Here is a 24092-nt window from a genome sequence, read left to right as displayed (position 1 = left end):
AGAATCAGCAAAGAGATGAATGATTGGTTAACCAGTTTAGTGATGTTTAGGCTTAAATGTTAGGAAAAACTCCACATTACTTTGTGCTGGTGGCTCCGGAGAGTGAGGGTGCAAAAAAATGATTTATATTGTAAATTGTCTATAAAGGCAGTCACATAATTTGAAAAATGAATCTAATGATTGCTCTATATTCAACCAATTCCTGATCGACCCTAGGAATATGACATGTTTCATGTATATTGTTTTGTGCTTTCGTGTGACAAAATACAGTAGTGGGTTTAGTGAAGCTGAAAGATTGTGTAAATTCATCCCAAACCCACAATCAAAGTGCCTCTATTGCAGTTCTAGATATTATCTGTTTTAGATGCTTTTTTCATGCTCACTGTAAAAGTTCACTCACTACCCATAAGTGTAAATATGATCTTGTGTACGTACTAATCTGGGTTAATGGTTATTAAGTGAACAATGCACACTATTGTTGAAATACACAATATGGGCAATCAGGGTAGGACAAAATAAATGCTGTGTTAATACTTTGTCTTGCATGCAACACTCAATCTCCAGAATGAATGTCGAGTAACGTAATAGAAATAATCCTGTTCAGTATTGAGTGTTAATGATTTCTGTCATTTAAAACTGACAAACCAAGATTAATATTATTCTGTACTTAATTGTCGTGACAATCCGTTTCCGGAAATCACATGCTAAAGCAAAGAAACGAATTTACAGATAAAACTTAAGCTAGATGGAATCACTGACTTAGTTTCAAGACACATGTTTATTTTGAAATAAACAACTGCAAATGCTGGAGATCTGAAACAAACAGATTGTTGGTAAAATTCAGCAAGTCTGGCAGCATTTATAGAGAGAAAACAGTTAATGTTTCAAATCCTGTGGGTAGTATTATCTTTTGATTTATCTCTAAAGATGTTGCCAGGCCTGCTGAGTTTCTCCAATAACTTTATTCTGTCTATTATATATTCACACGCTTGTAAACCTTTGCATTTATACTGGATGTTTATGTAACATCCGAATGTCTCATTAGGCTTGCTGCATTCAGCCATTTAAATGATTTGGGGGGAAAAAATGAAGAAACTAACTTTCTGGTTGCAGGTTTTCTCCCATCCTCCGCCCTCATTCCTCTCCCCCTCTCTTTTGTTCTCTTGCTGACTGTCCTGCTGTTCATTATTACAATCCCCTATTCTGTCACACACTGTTACTCCCCTCACCCAAGTTCTACCACCCCTTCCTTCCCTCATGTCCTTCCTCCTCCGCTCATGTCCTTTCCCTTTTCTCGTCCACCTATTTCCCTCTTTTCTGCAGCTGCGGACCTCCCTACCCAATGTTTCGTCCACACAGCCCTCCCTCCTGCAGACTCTATAATTTCAATACAGTCCTTACTATTTCCCATCCTCCATAAGCTTCAGTTAGACCTACACAACAAAAATGTCCTTCTACCTGAAAACTTCTTGTTTCCTTTGGTTTAATCCTTCTAAGACCTTGCCTCTCTGTTTCTATAAACTTTCTACAGATATCACCACCCTTCCCTACCCACTGAATGCTCCAGTCTAAATTCTCCCCTTTTGCAGAACCCTTCCACCAATTCTTCCTCCCATGAGGACTTATCAACCTTGGCAGCCATATTTTCATGACCTACAGGTTTATAGCCTGGAATTTTCTTTTCAATTCCCAGTCTTCTCACCCTTGCTCTCTGAAATCAAACTTGACCATCTGTTCTGACATGATCTTGTGTATAAGCATACATTTTCATCCGATTGTATTTTTTGAAGAGCCTTCGTTAAAGATGTTATGAATTATCTCCTTATTAATAACTTTCCTGATTTCTATTCCAGTAAGTAGACCTGTACATATCAACAGTAAATGTTAACAGTCATGTATTGAATCTAGCAGACCAGTGTGGTTAAGGCCAACGCCTGGTCCCTATTAGTTGTTATAAGCCAAAAGGGGTTGGGAATTCGTTGGGGATATGTGATTTACAGTGAGGGTGCTGCAAATATTTTGAAAAGCTCTAGACAAAAGTGATGGGACCAAACAATGATTCCACAATTTCATTTCTGCTGCCCCCTGCAATGTTAGAAAGAGCATATTTGCTGCAGATTGGATCAAGGTTATCCATGATGTGATCGAGGAAAAATGGCCTGACTCTCTCCATTGATTAAACTCCTGCAAAGAATGATCCTTTTGGATGAGTTTTAGAAGGCTAAGTATGTCCATGAAACCATATACCACCATGAATCGCCCCCTCTGTGAAAGGCAAAAACTGTTGTTGAAACCTTATTTACAATCGAGCAATGAATTTTATACAATTGTGTGTTCAGTATCCAGTGTTGCACTTTATTTTCATTATGCTGCTGTCCAGCACATGTAGGGTTAATTGTTCATTAAATGTGTTTATGAAGATTAGCTGCCAGGGTTTCCTAACAGATTTTTGAATACAAAATGCAAGTTTTGTGCTGGTGATGCGTGAATTTAGTGAAATTTCCACATTAGCAATCTGGCAAGCTTAAGTGAAATAGTTAGGTGGATAGACCACTTTGAGTTGTGGTTAACACTTACTTAGAATAAGGGATTGTGATTGCTGCAAGCATTCTACTTTTTAAAATCTTGTATTGAATTAGTTCAAGCTAAGGTGGGGATGTGGAAAATAATTCAGAAATTTTCTATGAAATGTACCATTACTTTTCATTTTTAGCTTGATCATGAGAGCAGTTTGAATTGCAAAACATAACAATGGTGTAAAGGAACTCAATAACAATGTGGAAGTTGTAACGTCACTATAGTCATGTTTCAGGAAGTAGGTAATTTAGCCTCTTCAGTATTTAAATTGAGGTTGTGGGAGGGTTTGCATTCTCTATTTATTTAAAATACCAAGGACATTGTAAACTACATTTCCTGTTCCAGTTATCTGATATTACCTGTTTTGTGTAGTTTACCTAAAGCTGTAAAGAGAAGAATAAATGCCTTGAAACATCTTCAGGTCAAGTGTGCCCATATAGAAGCCAAATTTTATGAGGAAGTTCATGAGTTGGAGCGGAAATATGCAGCCCTTTACCAGCCGTATTTTGAAAAGGTATGAGTGCTTAAGAGTTGAGCTATTTCTGTTTTGCTTGTTAATTCATCCCTTGCCTTTCAACTAATCCTTAACTGTCTTGGACCAACACTCTGGCACTTGGTAAATAAATTAGGACCTGTTTGTAACAATCACTTCAGGAAATGTCACAAGTTTCTGTATTAATTTTCTTGTGGCTATCATATGTTTGTCCTTAATTATCGGGGTAGGTGTTGTAGATATTGTCATTTAAAAGATAACTTATGAAATTGAGGGTGTTAGTGCTTGATAATGTTGCTTTATATCAAGCGTTAAGATTAAAATAGTTTTAAAAATGTATTGAAAGTAAATTTCTAGCCTGGAACATCTAAGGTATAAATCTGATTTGAGCACAAATATGCACTATTGTTCCCTGGTTGGTTTTGACTGTGCCTTAGATATCTAAGTCAAACTTTTGGCATCCAGTGATTCCTCTTCAGAAGAAGGGTCACTGGACATGAAGCGTTAACTCTGCTTTCTCTTGACAGGTGCTGCCAGATTTGCTAAGCTTCTTCAGCAATTTATATTTTTGTTTCAGAATTCCAGCATCCGCGGTGTTTTTTGTTTTGCTTTAAGTATATACTTTGCTGTCCTTGATGAAGACCATTCTGTATTCAGCCATCCTTCTCTCGTCCTAACTTCACTAAACTTGCATTTATAATATTGTGTTAGCATTCTCTGAAGAGCGGAACATTTCTAGCTAATTCCTTTATAAACAGCAAGCCCCAGTGACCAAACGTCCTCTTGCTGACCATCCCACTAACATACTGTCTGGTAGCTAATCCAGCCACAATGAAGTGTGTGCTTTATACCAAGGTATGCCCTAGTCTGTCTCTATTTTGTTTTTTTCTTAATTTTTTAACTTTATTTACTCCTTTCATCTCTGCTTTAAAATCTCCATTGTTTACCACCTAAACGAGCCCCACAATATTTTCTTCATTCAGTGTGTGCACTCATTGGCTTGACATATTTTGAGATTTTAAATCTTCATTTCAACTCTCCTCTCCTCAGAACCCACTTCTTTCCTGCCCTCCCTGAAATTCTCCCCTTTATGCGTGTATTCTTACGAGGAGCAGTCACTGAGTGAAAAACACTGGGGAGCATCAGGCATACCTTAAAATGAGATGTCAATCTGGTGAAGGTAGACACAGAATTAACTCAAGTAGCCTGCAATCAAAAGAACTAAGCAAATCTCATTTGATCTGACCAAAAGCTCTGGAAACCTGTCATATCTTATGGAAGTTGGTGGACAACTAACCATTGGAAGAAATTCCACAAATATCCCCATCCTTGAGGGTGGAGCTCTGTATTGTGGTGCAAAAGATGAAGCTAACCTATTTAGATTCGATTCCCTACAGTGTGGAAATGGACCCTTTGACCCAATGAGTCCACACTGATCCTCCAAAGAGTAACCCACCCAGACCCATTCCCCATATTTACCCTTGACTAATGCACCTAACTCTAATGGGCAATTTAGCATGGTCAGTTCACCTAATCTGCACATCGTTGGACTGTGGGAGGAAAGCAGAGCACCCAGAGGAAACCCACACAGACACAGGGAGAAAGTGCAAACGCCACACAGACAATCACCCAAGGGTGGAATTGAACCTAGGTCCCTGGCGCTGTGAGGCAGCAGTGCTAACCACTGAGCCACCATGCCGCCTGTATTTGCTACTATCTTGAGGGTATTGTCAAGTCCATCACCCTTTTTTTGCATCCTCCTAAAGTCTGCAGCATTACAGTTGCTCCTGTTTTTCCAAGTTGATGCACTCTCTATACTACCAAGAAATGCTGAAGACATGGATACTGCAAAATCTTGGACTTTGACAACACTGTTGACAGCATTACTGGAAATGCATGCTTCAGAACTAGCCACACCCTAGCTAAGTTATTTCAGTATAGCTACTTCACTGGCATCCACCTGACGATGTGGATAATTACCTGGTGTGATCTGATCACAAAAACCAGGGTGTATCCAACATGGCCGAAAACCACCCATCCCTCTTGGCCATCTAAATGAGAGACATCATTTTGCTTTGGTGGTGAATACAATTGCATTTGACTAACCTCTCTACCACTCAATTCCTGGCCTTATTACAACCTTGATTAAAACATGGTTTAAAAAAAGCTAAACTCCAGGAGTGAAGTAAATGACTGAAGCAACCCAGAAAAACCTGTCTACTAGCTGGGGTCATATAAAGACTGTTGGCTATGGTTGTTGGAAGTCAATCATCCGAGACTCTCAACATAGTTTGAGTTCCACAAGCTGGTATCCCAACTGTCTTCAGCTACTTCAAGTGGCTGCTTTCTGTCGTCAGGTCAGATGATTGTAGTAGATGCTTAATGTTCTGCACCTTTAAAATGCTGAAGTGTATACATCAGGATCTGGACAAAATTCAGGCTCGGGCTGATAACTGGGAAGTAACTGTCAGGCAGCAGCCATCTTTGGCAAGTGAGACTGAAACTGCTACCACTACCATCCCGTCTCCTTCTCAACACCCCCGAAATTCAATAGTCTCACCATAGCTGATTCTTCCACTGTCTGAAGATCTTGGAGGTTACCATTGATCAAAAACTAAACTGGGCAACCAGATACATACTGTGATCAGGGCCTGGGGATCATCCCCCAATGTCTCTTCATCATAAACAGGGCACAAGTCAAAAGTGTAATAGTATACTCTCCATTTGCTTGGACCAATGCAACAGCAACACTCTAGAAGCTTGACACTATCCAGGGCAAAGCAAACTGGTGGTTTTCACCACCACCATCACACGCTGATGCTTTACCTCTCCACCTCAGACAGACACCCTCGCACTTGTGATGTATTGCATCAACTTGCCAAGGCTCCTTCGGTAACACCTTCCAAATCAACAGTCTTTAGCAAATAGGATGAGAAGAGCAACTACATGTTTATACTTCCACCTGCACACTTCTCTCAACCCTAAACCATTCTGACTTTATTTTTATCAGAGTTTCTTTCAACAATGTTGAGTTACACCAGGCATCTCACCACCACCTTCTCAAGAACAATTAAGGATGGACAATAAATGTCCAGGCAGTGAAGCAAACATGCCCTGAATTAATTAATAGAAGTGTCTGAACTGCAACATACCAGCACCAGTGCTAAGAGTTATGATGCTCTTGGGAGAATGCACTGATGATCAAGCTCCAATGCAGCAGTCACTCCACTAATTTGAATTTTGTTCGTTCTTCTACCCAAAATGTCAGTTGATTCTCTGACTATTTAGAAAAAATAATCATTCACCAGGCTTTAATGAACTCCATCTGTTTCATTAGCAACAAACTTTTTATTCTTAATCAGAGCTTGCCACTTGTTTTAGCACCTGAGCTGTGGTGTGGTATTAAAACTATTTTTTTAATTCCATACGCACAATCGCAACACAAAAAAGACTAGTCTCTGAAAAGATTTATTTTTTAAAAAGGCAACTGGAAAGAACAAAGAACTGGAAACAAAAGCATTGAATCTAACAACTTGTCACATTCACTGGATTCATTATTGGCAAAGTTGAATTACTGACAGGTGTTAATTGACGGTAGATGTTCAGGGAGTTATTCAGTTCATGAAGAAGGCTGAACACTGCAGGGAGGCAATGCATCTTGTCAGTGTTGATTAAGATCTGAATAACAATTTAGAAAAATAAACTATAATTTTTGAAAGAAATGTCTTCAAGTGTACCAAATGTCAAAATTGTTTCTTGACTGTTGAGGCTAGCAAATAGAAGTGAGTATTACCTGCATGGTGGCAGACCTGAGTTGAATGATGCATGTGAGATGTCTAATGCACAATTTATTATTTGCCGAATGGTAGAAAGGCAGAAGTTATTAATGCAGAACTTTGGGGTTGAATCCAAGATGTAAACAATGCACAGATTTCAGGAGACAAGCTTGTCCTATTCTGTTTTGTGCTCAGAGTTGGCATTGGATAATAGAGCCTTGTTAAGGTTGGATGTGAATTTTACTTCTAATGTTTATTCTGTTGCAGTAAAATAGTAAGGAGTCAAATTCATAAGTCCTGAAACTCAGTTTTGACAAAAATGTAAACTATTCCCACTAGCATAATAGGAAATATGTTAGAGGAATATCCATGATAAGTCACAGATGTGGACTGTAAATCTGGATTAGCCAAACTAGTGCACCATTGTCATATGTCTGGGCAAACCACTTGGTGCAGAGTTGTATCAAGCTACAATATAAAATCCAGGGTAAGCCAGCACTAGCTGCAAAATAGTCTTATCCATATCCTGGACAAGTAGTCACCAAAAGAAGTTTTTAATGTGGGTGAAACTGAGCTATTTTACCTTCATACAAGATGAGAACAAATTGGTGGAAAAAAATCCATATTTTTCTCTCAAGTATTGATTTGCTGTTTTAAATTTCTTTGGCATGGCTCACATTGTTAGCAAACTGGATTACATCTTGAGGCTGTGCTGAACGTGAATTTGTGGGCTGACACTGCGGTTCCACTGACTGTGACTTTGTATCCATGTGTAAAATAGACTAAAAAATGTTAGTGTTCCACCTGGTTGTTTAAAACTAAAATATTGTACTTTACATGCTCACAACTGTCTTATAATATGTTTGAAGCTTGTGGTTTCTTTTTACAGAGACGAGACATAACAACAGGGAATGTAGAACCGACAGATGCAGAATGTGAATGGCATAGTGAGGATGAGGAAGAGTTAGCAGTAAGTCTCACTTTATGGAAAGATTTTATATCTATTGTTGAACTGGACTCATTGTCATGAGTCAGCCCAACACAAGTAGCATTCCTTCTGATCCGTCTTCCAAAATACAGATACAACACTTGTGATACATAGAAAGCATGTAGATATATACCCTGTACCATTGTATTTTAGACCACAATAGGAAATACCCCAACTACACTAGAATTATAATTTCTATTTCTCACAAGTCAATCTGTAGCCCTCAGTGATCATTGCCTTTTACTATTTATTAGGGCTAAATTGGAGTGCAGTTCAGCATTATTTTTTTAAGGTATATGCCAGCTGGACCAGATTGTGCTAATTAGTTTCTTTTTTGGATATCATAGCCATAAAGCTGTTTGTACATGGCTTTACATCCATGTCCCATTGCTGAAAGGCCAATGTCTGAACGTAGCGCACCATCTAGTCCCCAGCAATGACACTGTGAAAAGCCATCTGGGAAGAGTAAATGCTCATGAAATCTTGCCTTAAATGTTGGGAAAACCAATGCATTTTGTAAATATAATTTTGTAAATTGGTTAATGCAAGAGTGTGTAGTTCAGTTTATTTTTTTCAGTATGTATAATGAAATGATAGAATAATTCGGTTTTGAAATATGCAAATTAAATATGTTTGAATAACTAGGAAGAAATGAAAAAGAAAGCAGCAATTGAGGAAAAGAAGGAAGAAACTGAGCAAGAGGAGAATCCCAAAGGAATTCCTGATTTCTGGGTCACAATATTCAGAAATGTCGATATGCTGAGTGAGCTTGTGGAGGTGAGCAAAGGACTCCTTGACTGTGCTGAAAAACACTTATATTGTTATATGCAGTACTGCTCTGTTTTCAATTATTAAAGTTTATACTTTTCAGGCAGCATTAGAATTTGGCTGCGGATTTCATTTTCAACTTTGCCTTTTAATATAATACAGGCAGAGGGATATTTTAAAGTCTCATATATTCATGTTTCATTAAAATATGTAACAAATGGTTTGCAGACGTTTTGTCCCCTGTCTTCGGTGCTGCTATGAAACGCTGCTGTGTTTGTCTTCTGGAATTTATTTGGTTCCATTCCTGCTGCTCCCGGTTGCCGGTTCCGTATGTTAATTGTAGTGGCTGGTATATTGGGTCTAGGTCTGTGTTTGTTGATGGAGTCTGTGGATGCGTGCCATGCTTCTAGAAATTCTCTGGCTTTCCTCTGTTTAGCTTGTCCTATGATTGTTGTTCCAGTCGAATTTGTGGTCCTTGTCATCTGTGTGTATAGCTACAAGAGGCACCTGGTCGTGGCATTTAGTGGACAGTTGGTGTTCATGGATGCAGATTGCGAGTGGTCTGCCTATTTTGTTCTATATAGTGTTTCATGCAGTCTTTGCATGGAATCTTGTAAATCACGTTTAGTCTTGCACATGATGAGTACAGGGTCTTTTGCTCTGGTGAGTTGTTGTCTGAGCATGGCTTATGGTCTGTCAGGAGCCTGAGTGGTTGGGGATGTCTGGCTGTTAGTTCAGAGACATTTTTTATATAAGATAGCATGGCCAGTGTGTTGGGTCGTGGCATCTCCTCATTGCGTTGTTTATCTGCTAGGCATCTGCGGATGAAATTGCAGGGATATCTGTTCTTGGTGAAGACTCTGTAGAGGTGTTCTTCTGTTTGCAAGTCGAGTGCTGCAGTGTGTTGCAGCCCTCTTGAACAGTGTCCTAATGCAACTTCTGTTGTGTTTATTTCGGCAGTTGCTGTTCAGAATCTGGTCTGTTTGTGTGGCTTTCTGTATATTCTTGTAGTGCATTCACTGTTCATGTTCTTTCCACTATCACATCCAGGAATGGGAGTTGGTTGTTGGTTTCCTCCTCTCTTGTAAATTTGATCACCGTGAGCATGGAGTTGATAATCTGGTGTGTATTCTCTTTCTATTCTCTTAATTACAAAAGTGTCGTCCACGTATCCGATCCAGAGATTGGGTCGGATTTGAGAGAGGACTGTTTGTTCCTGTCTTTGCATCACTACTTCTGCTATGAGCCTGGAGATGGGTGAGCCCATAGGTGTCCAGTTGATCTGTTCATATATCTGACTGTTGAATGTGAACAGGCAGGAAACTAGCAATCTGCATTCATGAGCACCAACTGGCCACTAAATGCTACGACCAGCTGTCCCTAGTAGCCAGATGCACAGATGACAAGGACCACAAATTTGACTAGGACAACACAATGATCATAGGACACGCTAAACAGAACAGCCAAGAGAATTTCTAAAAGCATGGCGTACAACTACAGACTCCATCAACAAACACACAGACCTAGACCCAATATACCAGCCATTACAACGAGTAACCAGAAGTAGCAGGAACGGAACCAAATAAATTCCAGAAGAGACAGTACAGCAGCACTTCACAAGAGACTCCGAAGATGTCAACTAGACAGGGGACGAACAACAGAAAATTGTGTGTAAATGAGGGCAGTGTGGATAGATGATGAGTCTATATATTTTAACTTCCTATATGTTTCTATTGAACCAGATTTAAGTATTCATATGCTGAGCACTGCCAGTAAATAAATAAATTACCTTAATAGATCTTTTAAGTAATCTTTCAATAGATTAAGTAAGGGAATCTATATTTGAGTGTCCTAGGTGCCAAATTCATTTGTTCGGCATGCTAGAGATGATGTATGCGGGATTCTTTGTTTACAGTTAGAGTAATTCTAATGTGTCTCTCTCATCCCTTGAAACTGTGCAATATATCTGCAACATTTTCATTGAGTTAATGATATGCAAATTGATCTTATTGTAAGAAAATTTATTCTACCAAACATTATCCTTATTCTTCCCTTACGGACTGATCTCAGATTCATATCTTCTACCATTGCAGCAAACCATAAGATAAGTAAATTAACCAAATTACAAACTTTTGAATACGGTAAAGGTGTAAATGTTGATTTTTAAATAGTTTTATTCTTAACTTCATATCCCCTAATCTCTTGTTCAAGTTGCAAATCTATAGCCGTTTTAAAGTTTGGATTTCAATTTGTGAAAGACGTGCTGATTCCGTCGTGTGGCCAACTTAAGTAGTTACCATTTTGCCAAGCCAGTGGTCTGATTTATTATCGACTTAAATATTTGATCAGAGTTCCATGGCACCCGTGCTTTCTGGATTTAAGGGACCATGGTAGAAGTTATATTGTGACATCGTAGTCTGCCCTTCTGAAGCACAATATTAGGTTAAGCACGATGGTTATTCACACAGCTTTGGATTTTGTTTGCAACACAGAAACAGGCCAGTTGTCCGAAGAGATTCCTGTTAGACGTTACGCTTCACGAATGGAGTTCAAAGAATCTCATCAGCATTTCATAGAGTCATAGAGCTGTACAGCATGAAAGCAGACCCTTTGGTCCAACCTGTCCATGCCGACCAGATATCCCAACCCAATCTCGTCCCACCTGCCAGCACCCGGCCCATATCCATCCAAATGCCTCTTAAATGTTGCAATTGTACTAGTCTCATCCACTTCCTCTGGCAGCTCATTCCATACACGTACCACCCTCTGCGTGAAAACGTTGCCCCTTGGGTCTCTCATATCTTCCCCCTCTCACTCTGAACTCATGCCCTCTCGTACTGGACTCCCCCACCCTTGCCTACTTATCCTATCCATGCCCTTCATGATTTTATAAACCTTTATAAGGTCACCCCTCAGCCTCCGATGATCCAAGGAAAACAGCCCCCCCATTCACCCACTCCCTATAGCTCAAATCCTCCAACGCTGGCAGCATCCTTGTAAATCTTTTCTGAACCCTTTCAAGTTTCACAACATCTTTCCGATAGGAAGGAGACCAGAATTGCACGCAATATTCCAACAGTGGCCTCACCAATGTCCTGTACAGCCGCAACATGACCTCCCAACTCCTGTACTCTCTACTCTGACCAATAAAGGAAAGCATACCAAACGCCGCCTTCACTATTCTATCTACCTGCAACTCCACTTTCAAGGAGCTATGAACCTGCACTCCAAGGTCTCTTTGTTCAGCATCACTCCCTAGGATCTTACCATTAAGTGTATAAGTCCAGCTAAGATTTGCTTTCCCGAAATGCAGCACCTCGCATTTATCTGAATTAAACTCCATCTGCCACTTCTCAGCCCATTGGCCCATCTGGTCCAGATCCTGTTATAATCTGAGGTAACCCTCTTCGCTGTCCACTACACCTCCAATTTTGGTGTCATCTGCAAACTTACTAACTGTACCTCTTATGCTCGCATCCAAATCATTTATGTAAATGATGAAAAGAAAGGGCCCAGCACTGATTATTGTGGACTCCACTGGTCACAGGCCTCCAGTCTGCAAAACAACCCTCCATCACCACCCTCTGCCTTCTACCTTTTGAGCCAGTTCTGTATCCAAATTGCTAGTTCTCCCTGTAGTCCGTGAGATCTAACCTTGCTAATCAGTCTCCCATGGAGAACCTTGTCGAAAGCCTTACTGAAGTCCATATAGATCACATCTACTGCTCTGCCCTCATCAGTCTTCTTTGTTACTTCTTCAAAAAACTCAATCAAGTTTGTGAGACATGATTTCCCACACACACAGCCATGTTGACTATCCCTAATCAGTCCTTGCCTTTCCAAATACAAGTACATCATGTCCCTCAGGATTCCCTCTAACAAATTGCCCACCACTGAGGTCAGGCTCACCGGTCAATAGTTCCTTGGCTTGTCTTTACCGCCCTTCTTAAACAGTGGCACCATGTTTGCCAACTTCCTGTCTTCCGGCACCTCACCTGTGTCTATCAATGATACAAATATCTCAGCAAGAGGCCCAGCAATCACTTCTCTAGCTTCCCACAGAGTTCTCTGGTACACCTGATCAGGTCCTGGGGATTTATCCACCTTTAACCATTTCAAGACATCCAGCACTTCCTCCTCTGTGATCTGGACATTTTGCACGATACCACCATCTATTTCCCTACAGTCTATATCTTCTATATCTTTTTCCACAGTAAATACTAATGCAAAATATTCACTTAGTATCTTACATTCTTTACTGTTTATCTAGCTGCCCCTTAAGTGCTTTTTTGCTAATCACTTCATCTACTTTGTGGCAGCAAGTTACACATTCTCTCCATACTCGGGGTAAAGATGTGCTTATTTCTCTATTGGGTTTATTAGAGATTATTTTACTTTTACAGTCCTTACTTCTAATCTCATTAAGTAGAAACAACATTTTTCTGTCTGTCCTATTGAGCCCTTTCATGATCTTAGATGTTTACCAGTTCACTGCTTAGTTCTCTCTTTCTGGAGGAAAGAGCACTGGTCTGTTCAGTATTTTCTGGTGGATTTAACCTCTCTTCTAGTAATTTGTTTTCCATCTGTTTCAATGCCTCTTTCTTTCTTTCCATTCTATCCCTTTAAAAATGAACTATAGTATTTTGTTAGCTATATTTTGACCTTGTTAATCTTTTTGTCTTTACCTTTAAGTACTTTGTATAACCATACACCCAAATGCCTTGTTCTTCACTCCACTTAGTTACCAAGTGTTAGATTTTAACTTAGTCGAAAACTCATTCACTTAGTTAAAATCAGGCCTCTGGTGTCCAAGGAGTATGTAGGTTGCTTATTTTTGTCAAACTGTGCTACCTCTCTCATAATTTCATTTAAAGTTTATTTGCCAATTATGTATACTCTCAGCAAGCCCTATTAATATATTCCGACATTTTGATGTTGTCCCTCTCTGGTAACTCAGTTGTCAATTTGGTGCCATCGAAAAATATTGAAAATTGCACCTCTAATTTCTAATTATGAATCATTTATATGCAAAAGTGATCCCAGCACTGTGAACGTCAGTTCCACTTTTGCATTATTCTATGAAAGTTTTATCGTTTATTTTTGAGCAAACAAGGTGATGTCGGTCAGATATCAAGGGATTTAGAGACACCATAGCATCAGAAGGAATTATCAAACAAAGTATTGATGTACATTGTAATTTCTGTGCTTCATTAGGGTCCAATGTTTAACTTGCCTGGTTCTGATTACTTTTTAAATTTTCCTCTACAGGAGCACGATGAGCCTATCTTAAAACACTTGCAGGATGTCAGAGTAAAGTTCTCAGAACCCAGTGAGCCTATGGTGAGTATTTGTGTAAATAGTTTGGAAATAGAAAATTAAAGGATTTAAAATCTTGAAGCTAACTTCCAAACTGGGAAAAGTGATGTGTCGGAAGTTTGAAGTATGGAAAGGCAGTGCAGATCAACCAGTAGCTGTAGCCAGGATATGAAGTGCAGGTTAAATTTGCACAGTCAGGGAACCCAGACATTTCCCTGTATGCTGTGGAAATGTTACCTTATGCTGCCTGTCCTTTTGGCAGATTCCATGTTCGGCCTGATTGTCTAGCTTGGCTCCCAGTTGTGGAGGAAGAACTTGGAGAAGACTATGGAAGTCATGACCCAAGTGGGATTGAATCAGCAGGTGAAGCTCATCGCTGACTGCAGTGAAAATCTGTAATTGGTAGGCGCAGGCAGGAGAAGAGTGCTTTGAAGGTGGAATGGTAAAAGCACTTGTGCTTCATCTGACTGATAAGTGGCGTGGAGCAAATGCCTTTACTGCACTTCGAACTTCTCTTCGGCTGCAGGCTTTCTGGGAAACCTGGCCAATGCTATACCTATAAAGCAGATTAAATCTGGACTCGGCCTCATTGTAGTAGTTGTATTGTTCGCCCACACACATGATCAGATTGGCTGAGCACCCTTGCTGGCCTGTTAAATCCTGAGGTAGTGCTGGGTTTCATATATCAAAAAAAATCTGATCCTCAACCTACCTACCTTAGATATTAAGATTCACACTCTTAATTCAGAAAGGCTTGCTGTGATCTCTGGTATGCATCAGTCTGTGACTGTATTAACGTGCATGAGTGGAGTCCAAGTCTTGCCTTTGCATTAAGGATTGCTTCCATGTTGTGCGGCACTACCACTGTGCGAAATGGGATAGTTTCAAACAGATCTAGCAACTCAACTGGCATTCAAGAGACCATCGGGAGCAGAATTGCATTCGCCCACAGTTTGCAACCTTAGCCTGGCATATCCACTATTCTACTAACTTGGCCAAAACAGGAAGGAGCCTGGTTCAATGAAGATGCAGCGCATTTGCAACTTCTCTAACTGAAGCAGTGCGTATCCAAATGCAGCAAGACCTTGGACTGACAATTCATAAGAAACATCTGTGCTCGACAAATGGCAGGTAGTGATGGTCTCTAGCGAGCAAATGTAAGCATCTTCCCATGACGTTCAATGCCATTACAGTTGCTGAGTTTCCACTGTCAAAAAAAACCATTGACTAGTAAATGAACTGGGCCAGCCATAAAGAGGAGGCCAGAGGTTAGGAATTCTGTGTAACTCATCAAGCACAAGTCAAGAATATGACAATACTCCCCATCTGCCTGGCTGAGTGTATCTACAGCCTCATTGATTGGTGCCCCATCTAACCCCTTCAATATTCACTCCCCCCAGCACTGACACACAGTGGCAACAATGTGTACCATCTACAAGATGCATGATTACATCTCACCAATACATCATACATAGCACTTTCCAAGCTTGCGATCTCTGCCACCTATAAGGGCAAGGGCAGCAAATACATGGGAGTGCAATGACCTGCAGGTTCCCCTCGAAATCACATATCATCTAGACTTGGAACTATAGTTCTGTTCCTTCACACTCTGTTAGAATTCTGGAACTCCATCATTAACAGCTCTACTGTTACCGTTCGTGCAGACGGGTCTCCATCACCTTTTCAAGAGCAATTAGTGGTATATGGTAAGTGCCAGTCTGGCCAGCAAAGCCCACTTGACCTGAAAGAACAGATGTGCTAAATAAATTTGGAAACAAATAGTCCTTAGTTAGACGGAGGAAACAGACCCTTTGGTCCAATTTGTCTATGTTGACCAGATATCCGAAATAAATCTAGTCCCATTTGCCAGCATTTGACTTATATCCCTTTAAACCCTTCTTTATTCATATACCATCCAGATGCCTTTTAAATGTTGTAATTATACCAGCTTCCACCGGCAGCTCATTCCATATGTGATTGGTGGTGAATTAATTGTTGTAGTTGGAATTGATGGATGTGGTGGTTTGATATAGTACTTTGAAGTCTGCGAAACCTGAATTGTTGACAGTTGGATTGTTTGTCTGTTTTGTATTTCGTTAAATTGGATCCCAACTCTGTTACATAAACTCCATTCGAATGAAAGCCAGTTAGTTATCAGTGTTATCTGACCTTCTATAGAGCTAAAGTTCTGACCTCCAGAAAATTTGAAACTGACAACACCAGGGGCATCAGTTGGGCTATTAAAAGAGGAGCAAACCTGGCCCCCCTCTACTTTCCTTTCTGCACCTTGCTGTTATTTTCCCTTTTGTTGTTTCCACTTTTGTTCTCTTCCATCCATTATATTTGCTTTCATCTTCAGTCCTGATTTCAATCTCCATTTCTTCCATTTTTCATGTTGCTCTCCATTTCTTGTTTATTTTCTAGTCTCAAACTTTCCTGCAAGGGAGTGCACATGAAAACAGCATATGAACTCTTTATTACTTTATTAGCATATGAACTCCTTATTTTCTTTCATTTCAGCAAGCATCTGTTCAGGTGTCCCACCATCTGCAACCTACTGTGTACCTTTTATGTTTCGTCTGCTCTTTCACTTGATCTCTTTGTTCCCATTTTCGAACAGGCTTGTTCTGGCTCCTTCGTTCCATCAGTCTTTGTCATTTCGGCTTTCTGTCCATTTACTTAGTATTTTTGTCTTGCTCTACACATATCTGCTGCCATTGTCACACCTTGCAGGTCAACTCTTTACCCTCCTTTTTTTATTTTTCCTATTCATCATCTTGGGCAGCACGGTGGCACAGTGGTTAGCACTGCTGCCTCACAGCGCCAGAGACCCGGGTTCAATTCCCGCCTCAGGCGACTGACTGTGTGGAGTTTGCACGTTCTCCCCGTGTCTGCGTGGGTTTCCTCCGGGTGCTCCGGTTTCCTCCCACAGTCCAAAGATGTGCAGGTCAGGTGAATTGGCCATGCTAAATTGGTAAGGGCTAAATGTAGGGGTATGGGTGGGTTGCGCTTCGGCGGGTCGGTGTGGACTTGTTGGGCCGAAGGGCCTGTTTCCACACTCTAATGTAATCTGTAAAAATCTTCGTACATATTCTCTACAAAATACTAAGGCAAGTATTTTTACATCTGAACTCTGGGTGGTGCTACAGTCCAATTTATGAAAGATTCTGTCAGTGCCTCCTATTAAGTTTTGTTACTTACTGCAAGGAAATAACTAACATGATGCTCTTCTCACCCTCTAGACTTTTTAATTCTTCTCACCAGTCTATGAATTTCATACCAAATTTCCTTTAGATTACTTTTTTTTAAAGCAGTTACTTTTATTTAATGTATTATTTATGACCTAGGTTTTCAGATTCTGGAATCTCGAGAACAAATCCCAGAGCTGGTGGATGATACAACTTGGGGGCGGCACAGTGGTTAGCACTGCTGCCTCACAGCACCTGGGTTCAATTCCCACCTCGGGCGACTGTCAGTGTGGAGTATGCACGTTGTCCCTGTGTCTGCGTGGGTTTCCTCCGGGTGCTCCGGTTTCCTCCCACAATCCGAAGATGTGCAGATTAGGTGAATTGGCCATGTTAAATTGTCCATAGTGCCAGGTGCATTAGCCAGGGGTAAATATAAGGTAGGGGAATGGGTCTGGGTGGGTTACTCTTCAGCGAGTCATTGTGGACTTGTTGGGCTGAAGGGCCTTTTTCCATACTGTAGGAAATCTAATCTAATCTTGTATTTGCTTTGATATATTGTTTTTGTTACCATTAACCAAAGCAAGTTCTCCTTGGGTATGTGCTGCTGTCTGAAAATGTGTCTCGAGTACACAGTTTATCAATTAAATTTAAGGTCTGTTGTCCTGCCATACCCAAATCAAGAAGGTGAACAATTAAACCATTAAATCAGAAAAGGAGACATATATTCCCATCTTCAATGGGGAGGCCAGCACACAGTACAACAGACAACATTAAAACATTTGCACATTTCAGCTAGAAGTGTTGAGTAGGTGATCCATCTTGACCTTTTCCTGAAATCCCCAGCAGCATAGATACCAGTTTCCAGCCAATTTGATTTACTTCACATATTGAAGAGCAGCTGAAAGTACTGGATATTGGAAAGGCCATGGACCCTGGCAAATTCTGGGAAGCGTACCAAAGACTTCAGAATTTTCTGCGCCCAAGAAAAGTGGTTCCAATACAGCTGCAACGCTGGCATCCATACATCAATCTAGAAAATTGCAGGACAATCCAGCCAGCTATTTAGCCAGCCCATCTGACTATCTTTGATCCTTCGTTAAATGACAAAAAATGTTGGTGTTATCAAGGGGCACTTCCTCAGAAATAACCTGCTTACTGGCACTCAGTTTGGGCTCCTCCAATCCTGAATAGTTCCTGACATTTTTTTATGAAGTTTGTCCAAGCATAGTCAAAAGAGCAGAACACAGGGCTGAGACAAAAGTGACTACCTCTGACATCAAGGCAGCATTTGACAGTGTATGGCATTAAAGAGCCTTGGCAAAACCTGTCTGTCAGAATTGGGGAGCACACTGAAGCAATACCTGGCACTGATGAAGATGCTTGTGGCAGTTGGAGGCAGTCATCTCAGCAGGCATTCCTCAGTGCAGTGACTTAGTCCCAGTTGTCGCCAACTGCTTCATCAGTGACCTTGTTTCTGTCACAGTGTCAGAAGAGAGGATGGTCGTTAATTATTGGTGCTGAAAATGTGTTGCTGGAAAAGCGCAGCAGGTCAGGCAGCATCCAAGGAACAGGAGAATCGACGTTTCGGGCATAAACCCTTCTTCTCCTGTTCCTTGGATGCTGCCTGACCTGCGCTTTTCCAGCAACACATTTTCAGCTCTGATCTCCAGCATCTGCAGCCCTCACTTTCTCTCGTTAATTATTGGTGCCAAGCATTGTATATTCATAACTCATACTGAAGCAGTCTGTGTCAGTACACAGCGAGGTAGGATGAGATGATCATGCTGAATTTTGCAGTGACATTGCTGCCAACCTGCTGAGTTGGTGTCAACTCTGGGTGAAAATAGTGCCTTTAAGCCCCTTTTGGGGGGATTTGAACTCTCAATCTGTGCTATGCAGTGATAAAAGTAATGCATGTTTTAAAGTGAGGGAGGGAAACAAGTTGCCGTTGTTAATGGATTAAAGTTAGGTCTCTTCTGTTTGAGCATTATAAGTTCAGTATCACTACTGTAAAAGGGAAAGGATTTCTCCTGGCATTGGTCCATGTATCATTTCTGGTTTAACTAAAAGTGAGGGTATTTATTCAGTTAGCTTGCTGCAAACATAGCTTGACGGGTCTGGCTGTAGTATATACTGGCACTGCACATCATACATGGTGTATCTTCTATCTACACATGCAGTAAGAAGTCTGCCATTGATGTCATTGTGCACCCACACTGCAAAGCAAGTAGTGTGTCCATAGTTTGTACCTTTCCCATATCTTTATGGCCCTGCCTGCCTGTGGCCATACACTCCAACCACACCTTATGATCATTTCTAATTGATTAGGTGTTGTTTCTGCATTATAAGCTATTTTTCATATCTTCTGATGGTAATGACAATTGATGGTACAGCAGGGGTTAATTTTAACAGCACCAGCCTTGTTTTGAAATCCTTCAGTGACCTTTGCTCCTCAATCTCTGAAACCTCCATCAGCTTCACAACCCTCCAGAGTTTGTGTTGACCTAATTCTGACCTTTTGAGCATTTCTGATTTCAATCACCCCACCATTCCTCCCTACACATCTCAACCTCACTTGTGTTTTTAACGCTACTTTTTTGACCAAAGTTTTGGTCTCAGTTTCTGTTCCTCTGAAGTGCCTTAGGTTAGACATGCTATATAAATGTGACCTTTTATGGTGCACCCTTCACCAACACTGAAGGGGTCATTGGTGAATAACTTTCCTCCAGCGGTGCAGGTGAATTAACTGAATATTGATACAAACATGAATGGTAAAAATAATTTTGGAGCCACGTTTCTCATGATTAGATTATCTTAACATATTTAGTGAATTATTTTGAGACAATAATGCAAATATACAGTCTTGATCTGTTGGAATATGTGCTGAATGAAAAATAATAAGTTCTTAGTTTTAAATTGGGTGCATGGAAAGGGACAAGTGTGTACGTTTTTGCAGATCATTGGGGTGATACAATCGAAACTTTCCCAAAAGGCATCACCAAGATCTTGATGTCCAACTGGGGGCAGGTTTGGACCAGTGTCAGCTTGAGGTTAAACTACAGAATAGCAAGTCTGGTGTCACCCCTGCTATCTCATTTATGGGTGTACCTGTACAAATAAATTGACATGGGCAGAAACATTAAACAGAGGAAGTATGAGCTATGCAGGATTTGGTTTGAAAATTGGGAAGACATTTCTATATCTGCAACGTTTGTGTTTGATAATGAAGCGTCTGTTTCAGTTATAAGCCATTTTTAAAAATTTTATGGGTTACTTATCTTGGTGTATCATCTCACCATTTGACCATCACGTTCTTTTCTTCAATCTAAAAATAGCCTGTGTATTCAAATTTTGAACCGTTAGGAGTAGGCAATGAAATGAATAGTGGAAAATTTGCTATTTCTGATTATTCTCATTTTCATGTTTTCTCCAACAGAGTTTTACATTAGAGTTTCACTTTGAGCCAAATGATTACTTCTCAAATTCTGTGTTAACCAAAACGTACAAGATGAAATCTGAACCAGATGAGACAGACCCTTTTTCCTTCGAGGGCCCAGAAATAGTTGACTTTGTAGGGTAAGTAAAGGGTCTTTTATACTATTACATGACACTGACTTTTGAAATTGACCAAATTATGGCTTTGAGAAAGCGTGCAAGTGGAATTAGAGCAACTAGATCTGATGTGGAGCCAGCAGTGCTTTCAGGGATGTGCTAAATGACCACTTGCGTCCTGCAATGTGTTTGAATGGTGTTCCTTTCCAAGTAATGCAAACTGGAATTTCTATCTTTTGCACTGTTCGTAACCTGTTACATGCCTTTTATCTTGCATCAGGTTCCATTCCAGTGCTACATTAATCCCAGCAATGTTATCAGTTAACTGTTAGTTGTACTGTTGATTTCTTCAGAGTTGGGAACATACTTATTTAAACTCTGCTTTCCATTCCCCCCTCGTCAGAATATTCTTCGCACACAAGAGCCCAGCAGGTTCAAATACTTGCTTTGGTCTAATTTTATCTTTTTTGAAAAAGAAGATGCATTTCAACCAAAACAATTCATTCTTAGAAATGTTGTGACATTAAGAACAAAAACAAAGTTGCTATCTCCGCATCTGTTCAGGAAGGCAAGGCGTAATGCAAAGTCATTTAATTGATCCAGGTTAGTGAGAGTCTGTGACAGTTCATGAAGAACAAAAACTGGGAAACTTCATGTTTTGCACCTTTTGCATAGACACATGGAAAATAGAAAGAGGTGTGGACCATTCCGCTCTTTGTGGCTGCTCTGCCAATCATCATGGTCATGGCTGATCTTCCACTTCAGTACCCTGTTCCTACTTTCTGCCATACCTCATTTCTCTTTAGCCCTAAGAAAAATGCCTGACTTTTCTTGAAAATATTCAGTTTTGGCCTCAACTGCTTTCTGTGTTAGAGAATTCCACAGACACAGCACTCTCTGGGCAAAAAGTGAGCAGTGCAGATGCTGGAGAGTCAAGTGTGTGGTGCTGGAAAAGCACAGCAGGTCAGGTAGCATCTGAGGAGCAGGAGAATTGACAAGGGAGTCGCGGAGGGAATGGACTGTCTGGAGCGCTGATAGAGGTGGGGAAGGAAATATATCTTTGCGGTCTCTTTGTAGGTGGCTGAAGTGGTAGAGGATGATGTGACATATGCGGAGATTGGTGGGGTGGAAGGTGAGGACCAGGGGGCTTCTGTGCCTGTTGACAGAAAACGCCACCGGCCCACACCCCACTCCCGGCACCTTTCCCTGCAGGAAGTGCAAAACTTACACCCACACCACTCCCCTCAACTACGTCCAAGGTCCCAAAGGATCCTTCCACATCTGACAGAAATTTACCTGTACTCCACCAATGTCATCAACTGTATCTGTTGCACTCGATGTAGTCTTGTATACATCGGGGAGACAGGAAGCCTACTTGCAGATCGTTTCAGAGAACATCTTTGGGACCCCCACACCAACCAACTCCACTGCCCCGTGGCAGAACACTTCAACTCCCACTCCGTCAAGGACGTATAGATCCTGGGCTGCCTCCATCGCCAAACCCTTACCACCTGACGCCTGGAGGAAGAACGCCTCATTCTGCCTTCAGACCCTGCAAACACACAGGATTAATGTGGATTTCACCAGTTTCCTCATTTTCCCCTCCCCCACATTATCCCAGTCCCAAGCATCCAATTCAGCACTGCCCTCCTGACCTGTCCCATCACCTTTCCCATGTATCCGCTCCACTGGTCTCTCCAACCTATTATCTTCTCCCTCACCTTCATCTGGCTATCACTTTCTCAGCTACCTTCCCCACCCCACTCCCATTTATCTCTCAGCCAGCAAACCTCATTTCAGATGAAGGGCTTATGGCCAAAACGTCAATTCTCCTACTCCTTGGATGCTGTCTGACCTGCTATACTTTTCCAGCATCACAGTCTCTGGGTAAAGAAATTCCTCCTTATCTCAGTCCTAAATGCCCTGTCATGTCCTGCTAGAAGTTTGAGTTTCTGAGATTCGCCCTCATTCTTCTAAACTCCAGTGAATATAGTCCTAGCTGAAAAAAGAACTGACGTAATGCAGATGGTGGAAATCCAAAGTAAAAACAGATTGTTATGAAAATTCAACAGGCCTGGCAGTAGCTATGTCGAGAAAGTAGAGTTCATGTTTCAGGTCCAGAAGCCCTCCTTCAGAACGAATTGTAAAAAGGTTGGCATGTATGCTGAAGTTGGAAAAGTGGGAGGAGTAACGAAAAGGTGGAGATAAAACCCAGTTGGACAGACAAAAGAATGGGTAAAGTTCAGACTGAAAGAATCAATAGCTGCTAAATAGGATCATTAGTAGCTGACAATGGAATGGTTGTGGCAGTAACCCATATGATGACAGGACCTGGTGTGTAGAGATTGAGATAAAGAACATCAGGGAAGGTGCGCAGGCCCTAAAATTATTGAACTTTATGAAAATCAGCTTATCATTTTTCTCTTGGGCTCTGCAGCCTTTGGGTCTCAATATCAAGTTCAGTAATTTTCTTCAAATCTATCTTTGTTCATCAGTCCTGCCATCCCAGAAGTCAGGGACCTTTGCACTAATTCCATAGCCAAAACAACCATGTGTCGATAAGGAGACCAAAACTGCATATAGTGCTCAGGTCTGGTCTCACCATGGCCCTGTGCAATTGCAGCAGGATATCCCTCAAATCTTGTCTCACTCAAGACTAACATACCATTTACCTTCTTCACTGCTTGCGTGCTTACTTAGAGCAACTAGTGCAAGGACACGTAGGTCTCTGACACCTTCCCCTTTTCCCAATATAGCGCTATTCAGAAAATCTGTCTTCCTGTTTCTGCTACCAAAGTTGGTAACCTTACTTTTACTCACATTATTCTTCATTGACCATGCATTTGCCCACTCTCTCAACTTGACCAAATCTCTCAAACATATCTACATCTTGTGTCAACTTGTCTTCCCATCCAGTCTATGTCGTCTGCAAATTTGAATGCAATGCATTTAGTTCCCTCATCTAAACAATTAATATATATTGTGAATAGCTAGGTCCAAATATTGATCTCTATGGTACCCCATGAGTCATTGCCTGCCACTCAGAGACCCATTTATTCCTACTGTTTCCTGTCCATCAGTTCTCTAATCATGTCACTTCACTATTCCCAATCCCATGCTCTTTAATTTTCCATGCTAATCTCTTATTTGGACCTTCTGAAAGTCCAAGTAACCACATTCACTGGCTCATCTTGACAACGCTAGTTACATCCTTAAACTTGCGGTAGATTTGTCAGCATAATTTCTCTTTAAGTCCATGCTGACTCCATCTGATCCTGTCACTGTTTTACAAGTGTTCTGCTTTTAATCTTTTTATTATGTTCTCCAGCATTTTCCCACGACTAATGACAGGCTAACCCGCTATAAAATTTCCCTGCTTCTTCCTCTACTTCCTTTTTGAATAGTGATTTGATTTGATTTATTATTGTCATATG

General features: G+C 40.9%; 1 protein-coding gene and 1 non-coding gene across 8 annotated transcripts in view; both read left to right on the top strand.

Moving 5' to 3' along the window:
* The window catches only part of LOC122557913 (nucleosome assembly protein 1-like 4), a 123175-nt gene that overhangs the window by 44394 nt on the left and 54689 nt on the right, over positions 1-24092 (top strand). For all 7 annotated transcript variants that reach the window (XM_087996688.1, XM_087996685.1, XM_087996691.1 and 4 more), the window contains exons 5-9: positions 2950-3091; positions 7736-7816; positions 8480-8611; positions 13871-13942; positions 20543-20682. In XM_087996688.1, coding sequence (XP_087852814.1) covers positions 2950-3091; positions 7736-7816; positions 8480-8611; positions 13871-13942; positions 20543-20682 — 567 coding nt within the window. The remainder of the gene's footprint in view (positions 1-2949; positions 3092-7735; positions 7817-8479; positions 8612-13870; positions 13943-20542; positions 20683-24092) is intronic.
* Positions 20895-21025, top strand: LOC122558149 (small nucleolar RNA SNORA54). The gene has a single exon (XR_006314050.1). It is a non-coding gene; the product is annotated as a small nucleolar RNA SNORA54 (small nucleolar RNA).

Source organism: Chiloscyllium plagiosum, unplaced genomic scaffold (assembly GCF_037043375.1).
Source record: "Chiloscyllium plagiosum isolate Xiang-an unplaced genomic scaffold, Cpla_swu_hap1 HiC_scaffold_18, whole genome shotgun sequence".
Taxonomy (NCBI): Eukaryota; Metazoa; Chordata; class Chondrichthyes; order Orectolobiformes; family Hemiscylliidae; genus Chiloscyllium; species Chiloscyllium plagiosum.
The sequence above is the reverse complement of the archived record's forward strand: the minus strand, read 5'-3'. Positions and strand labels throughout refer to the sequence as shown.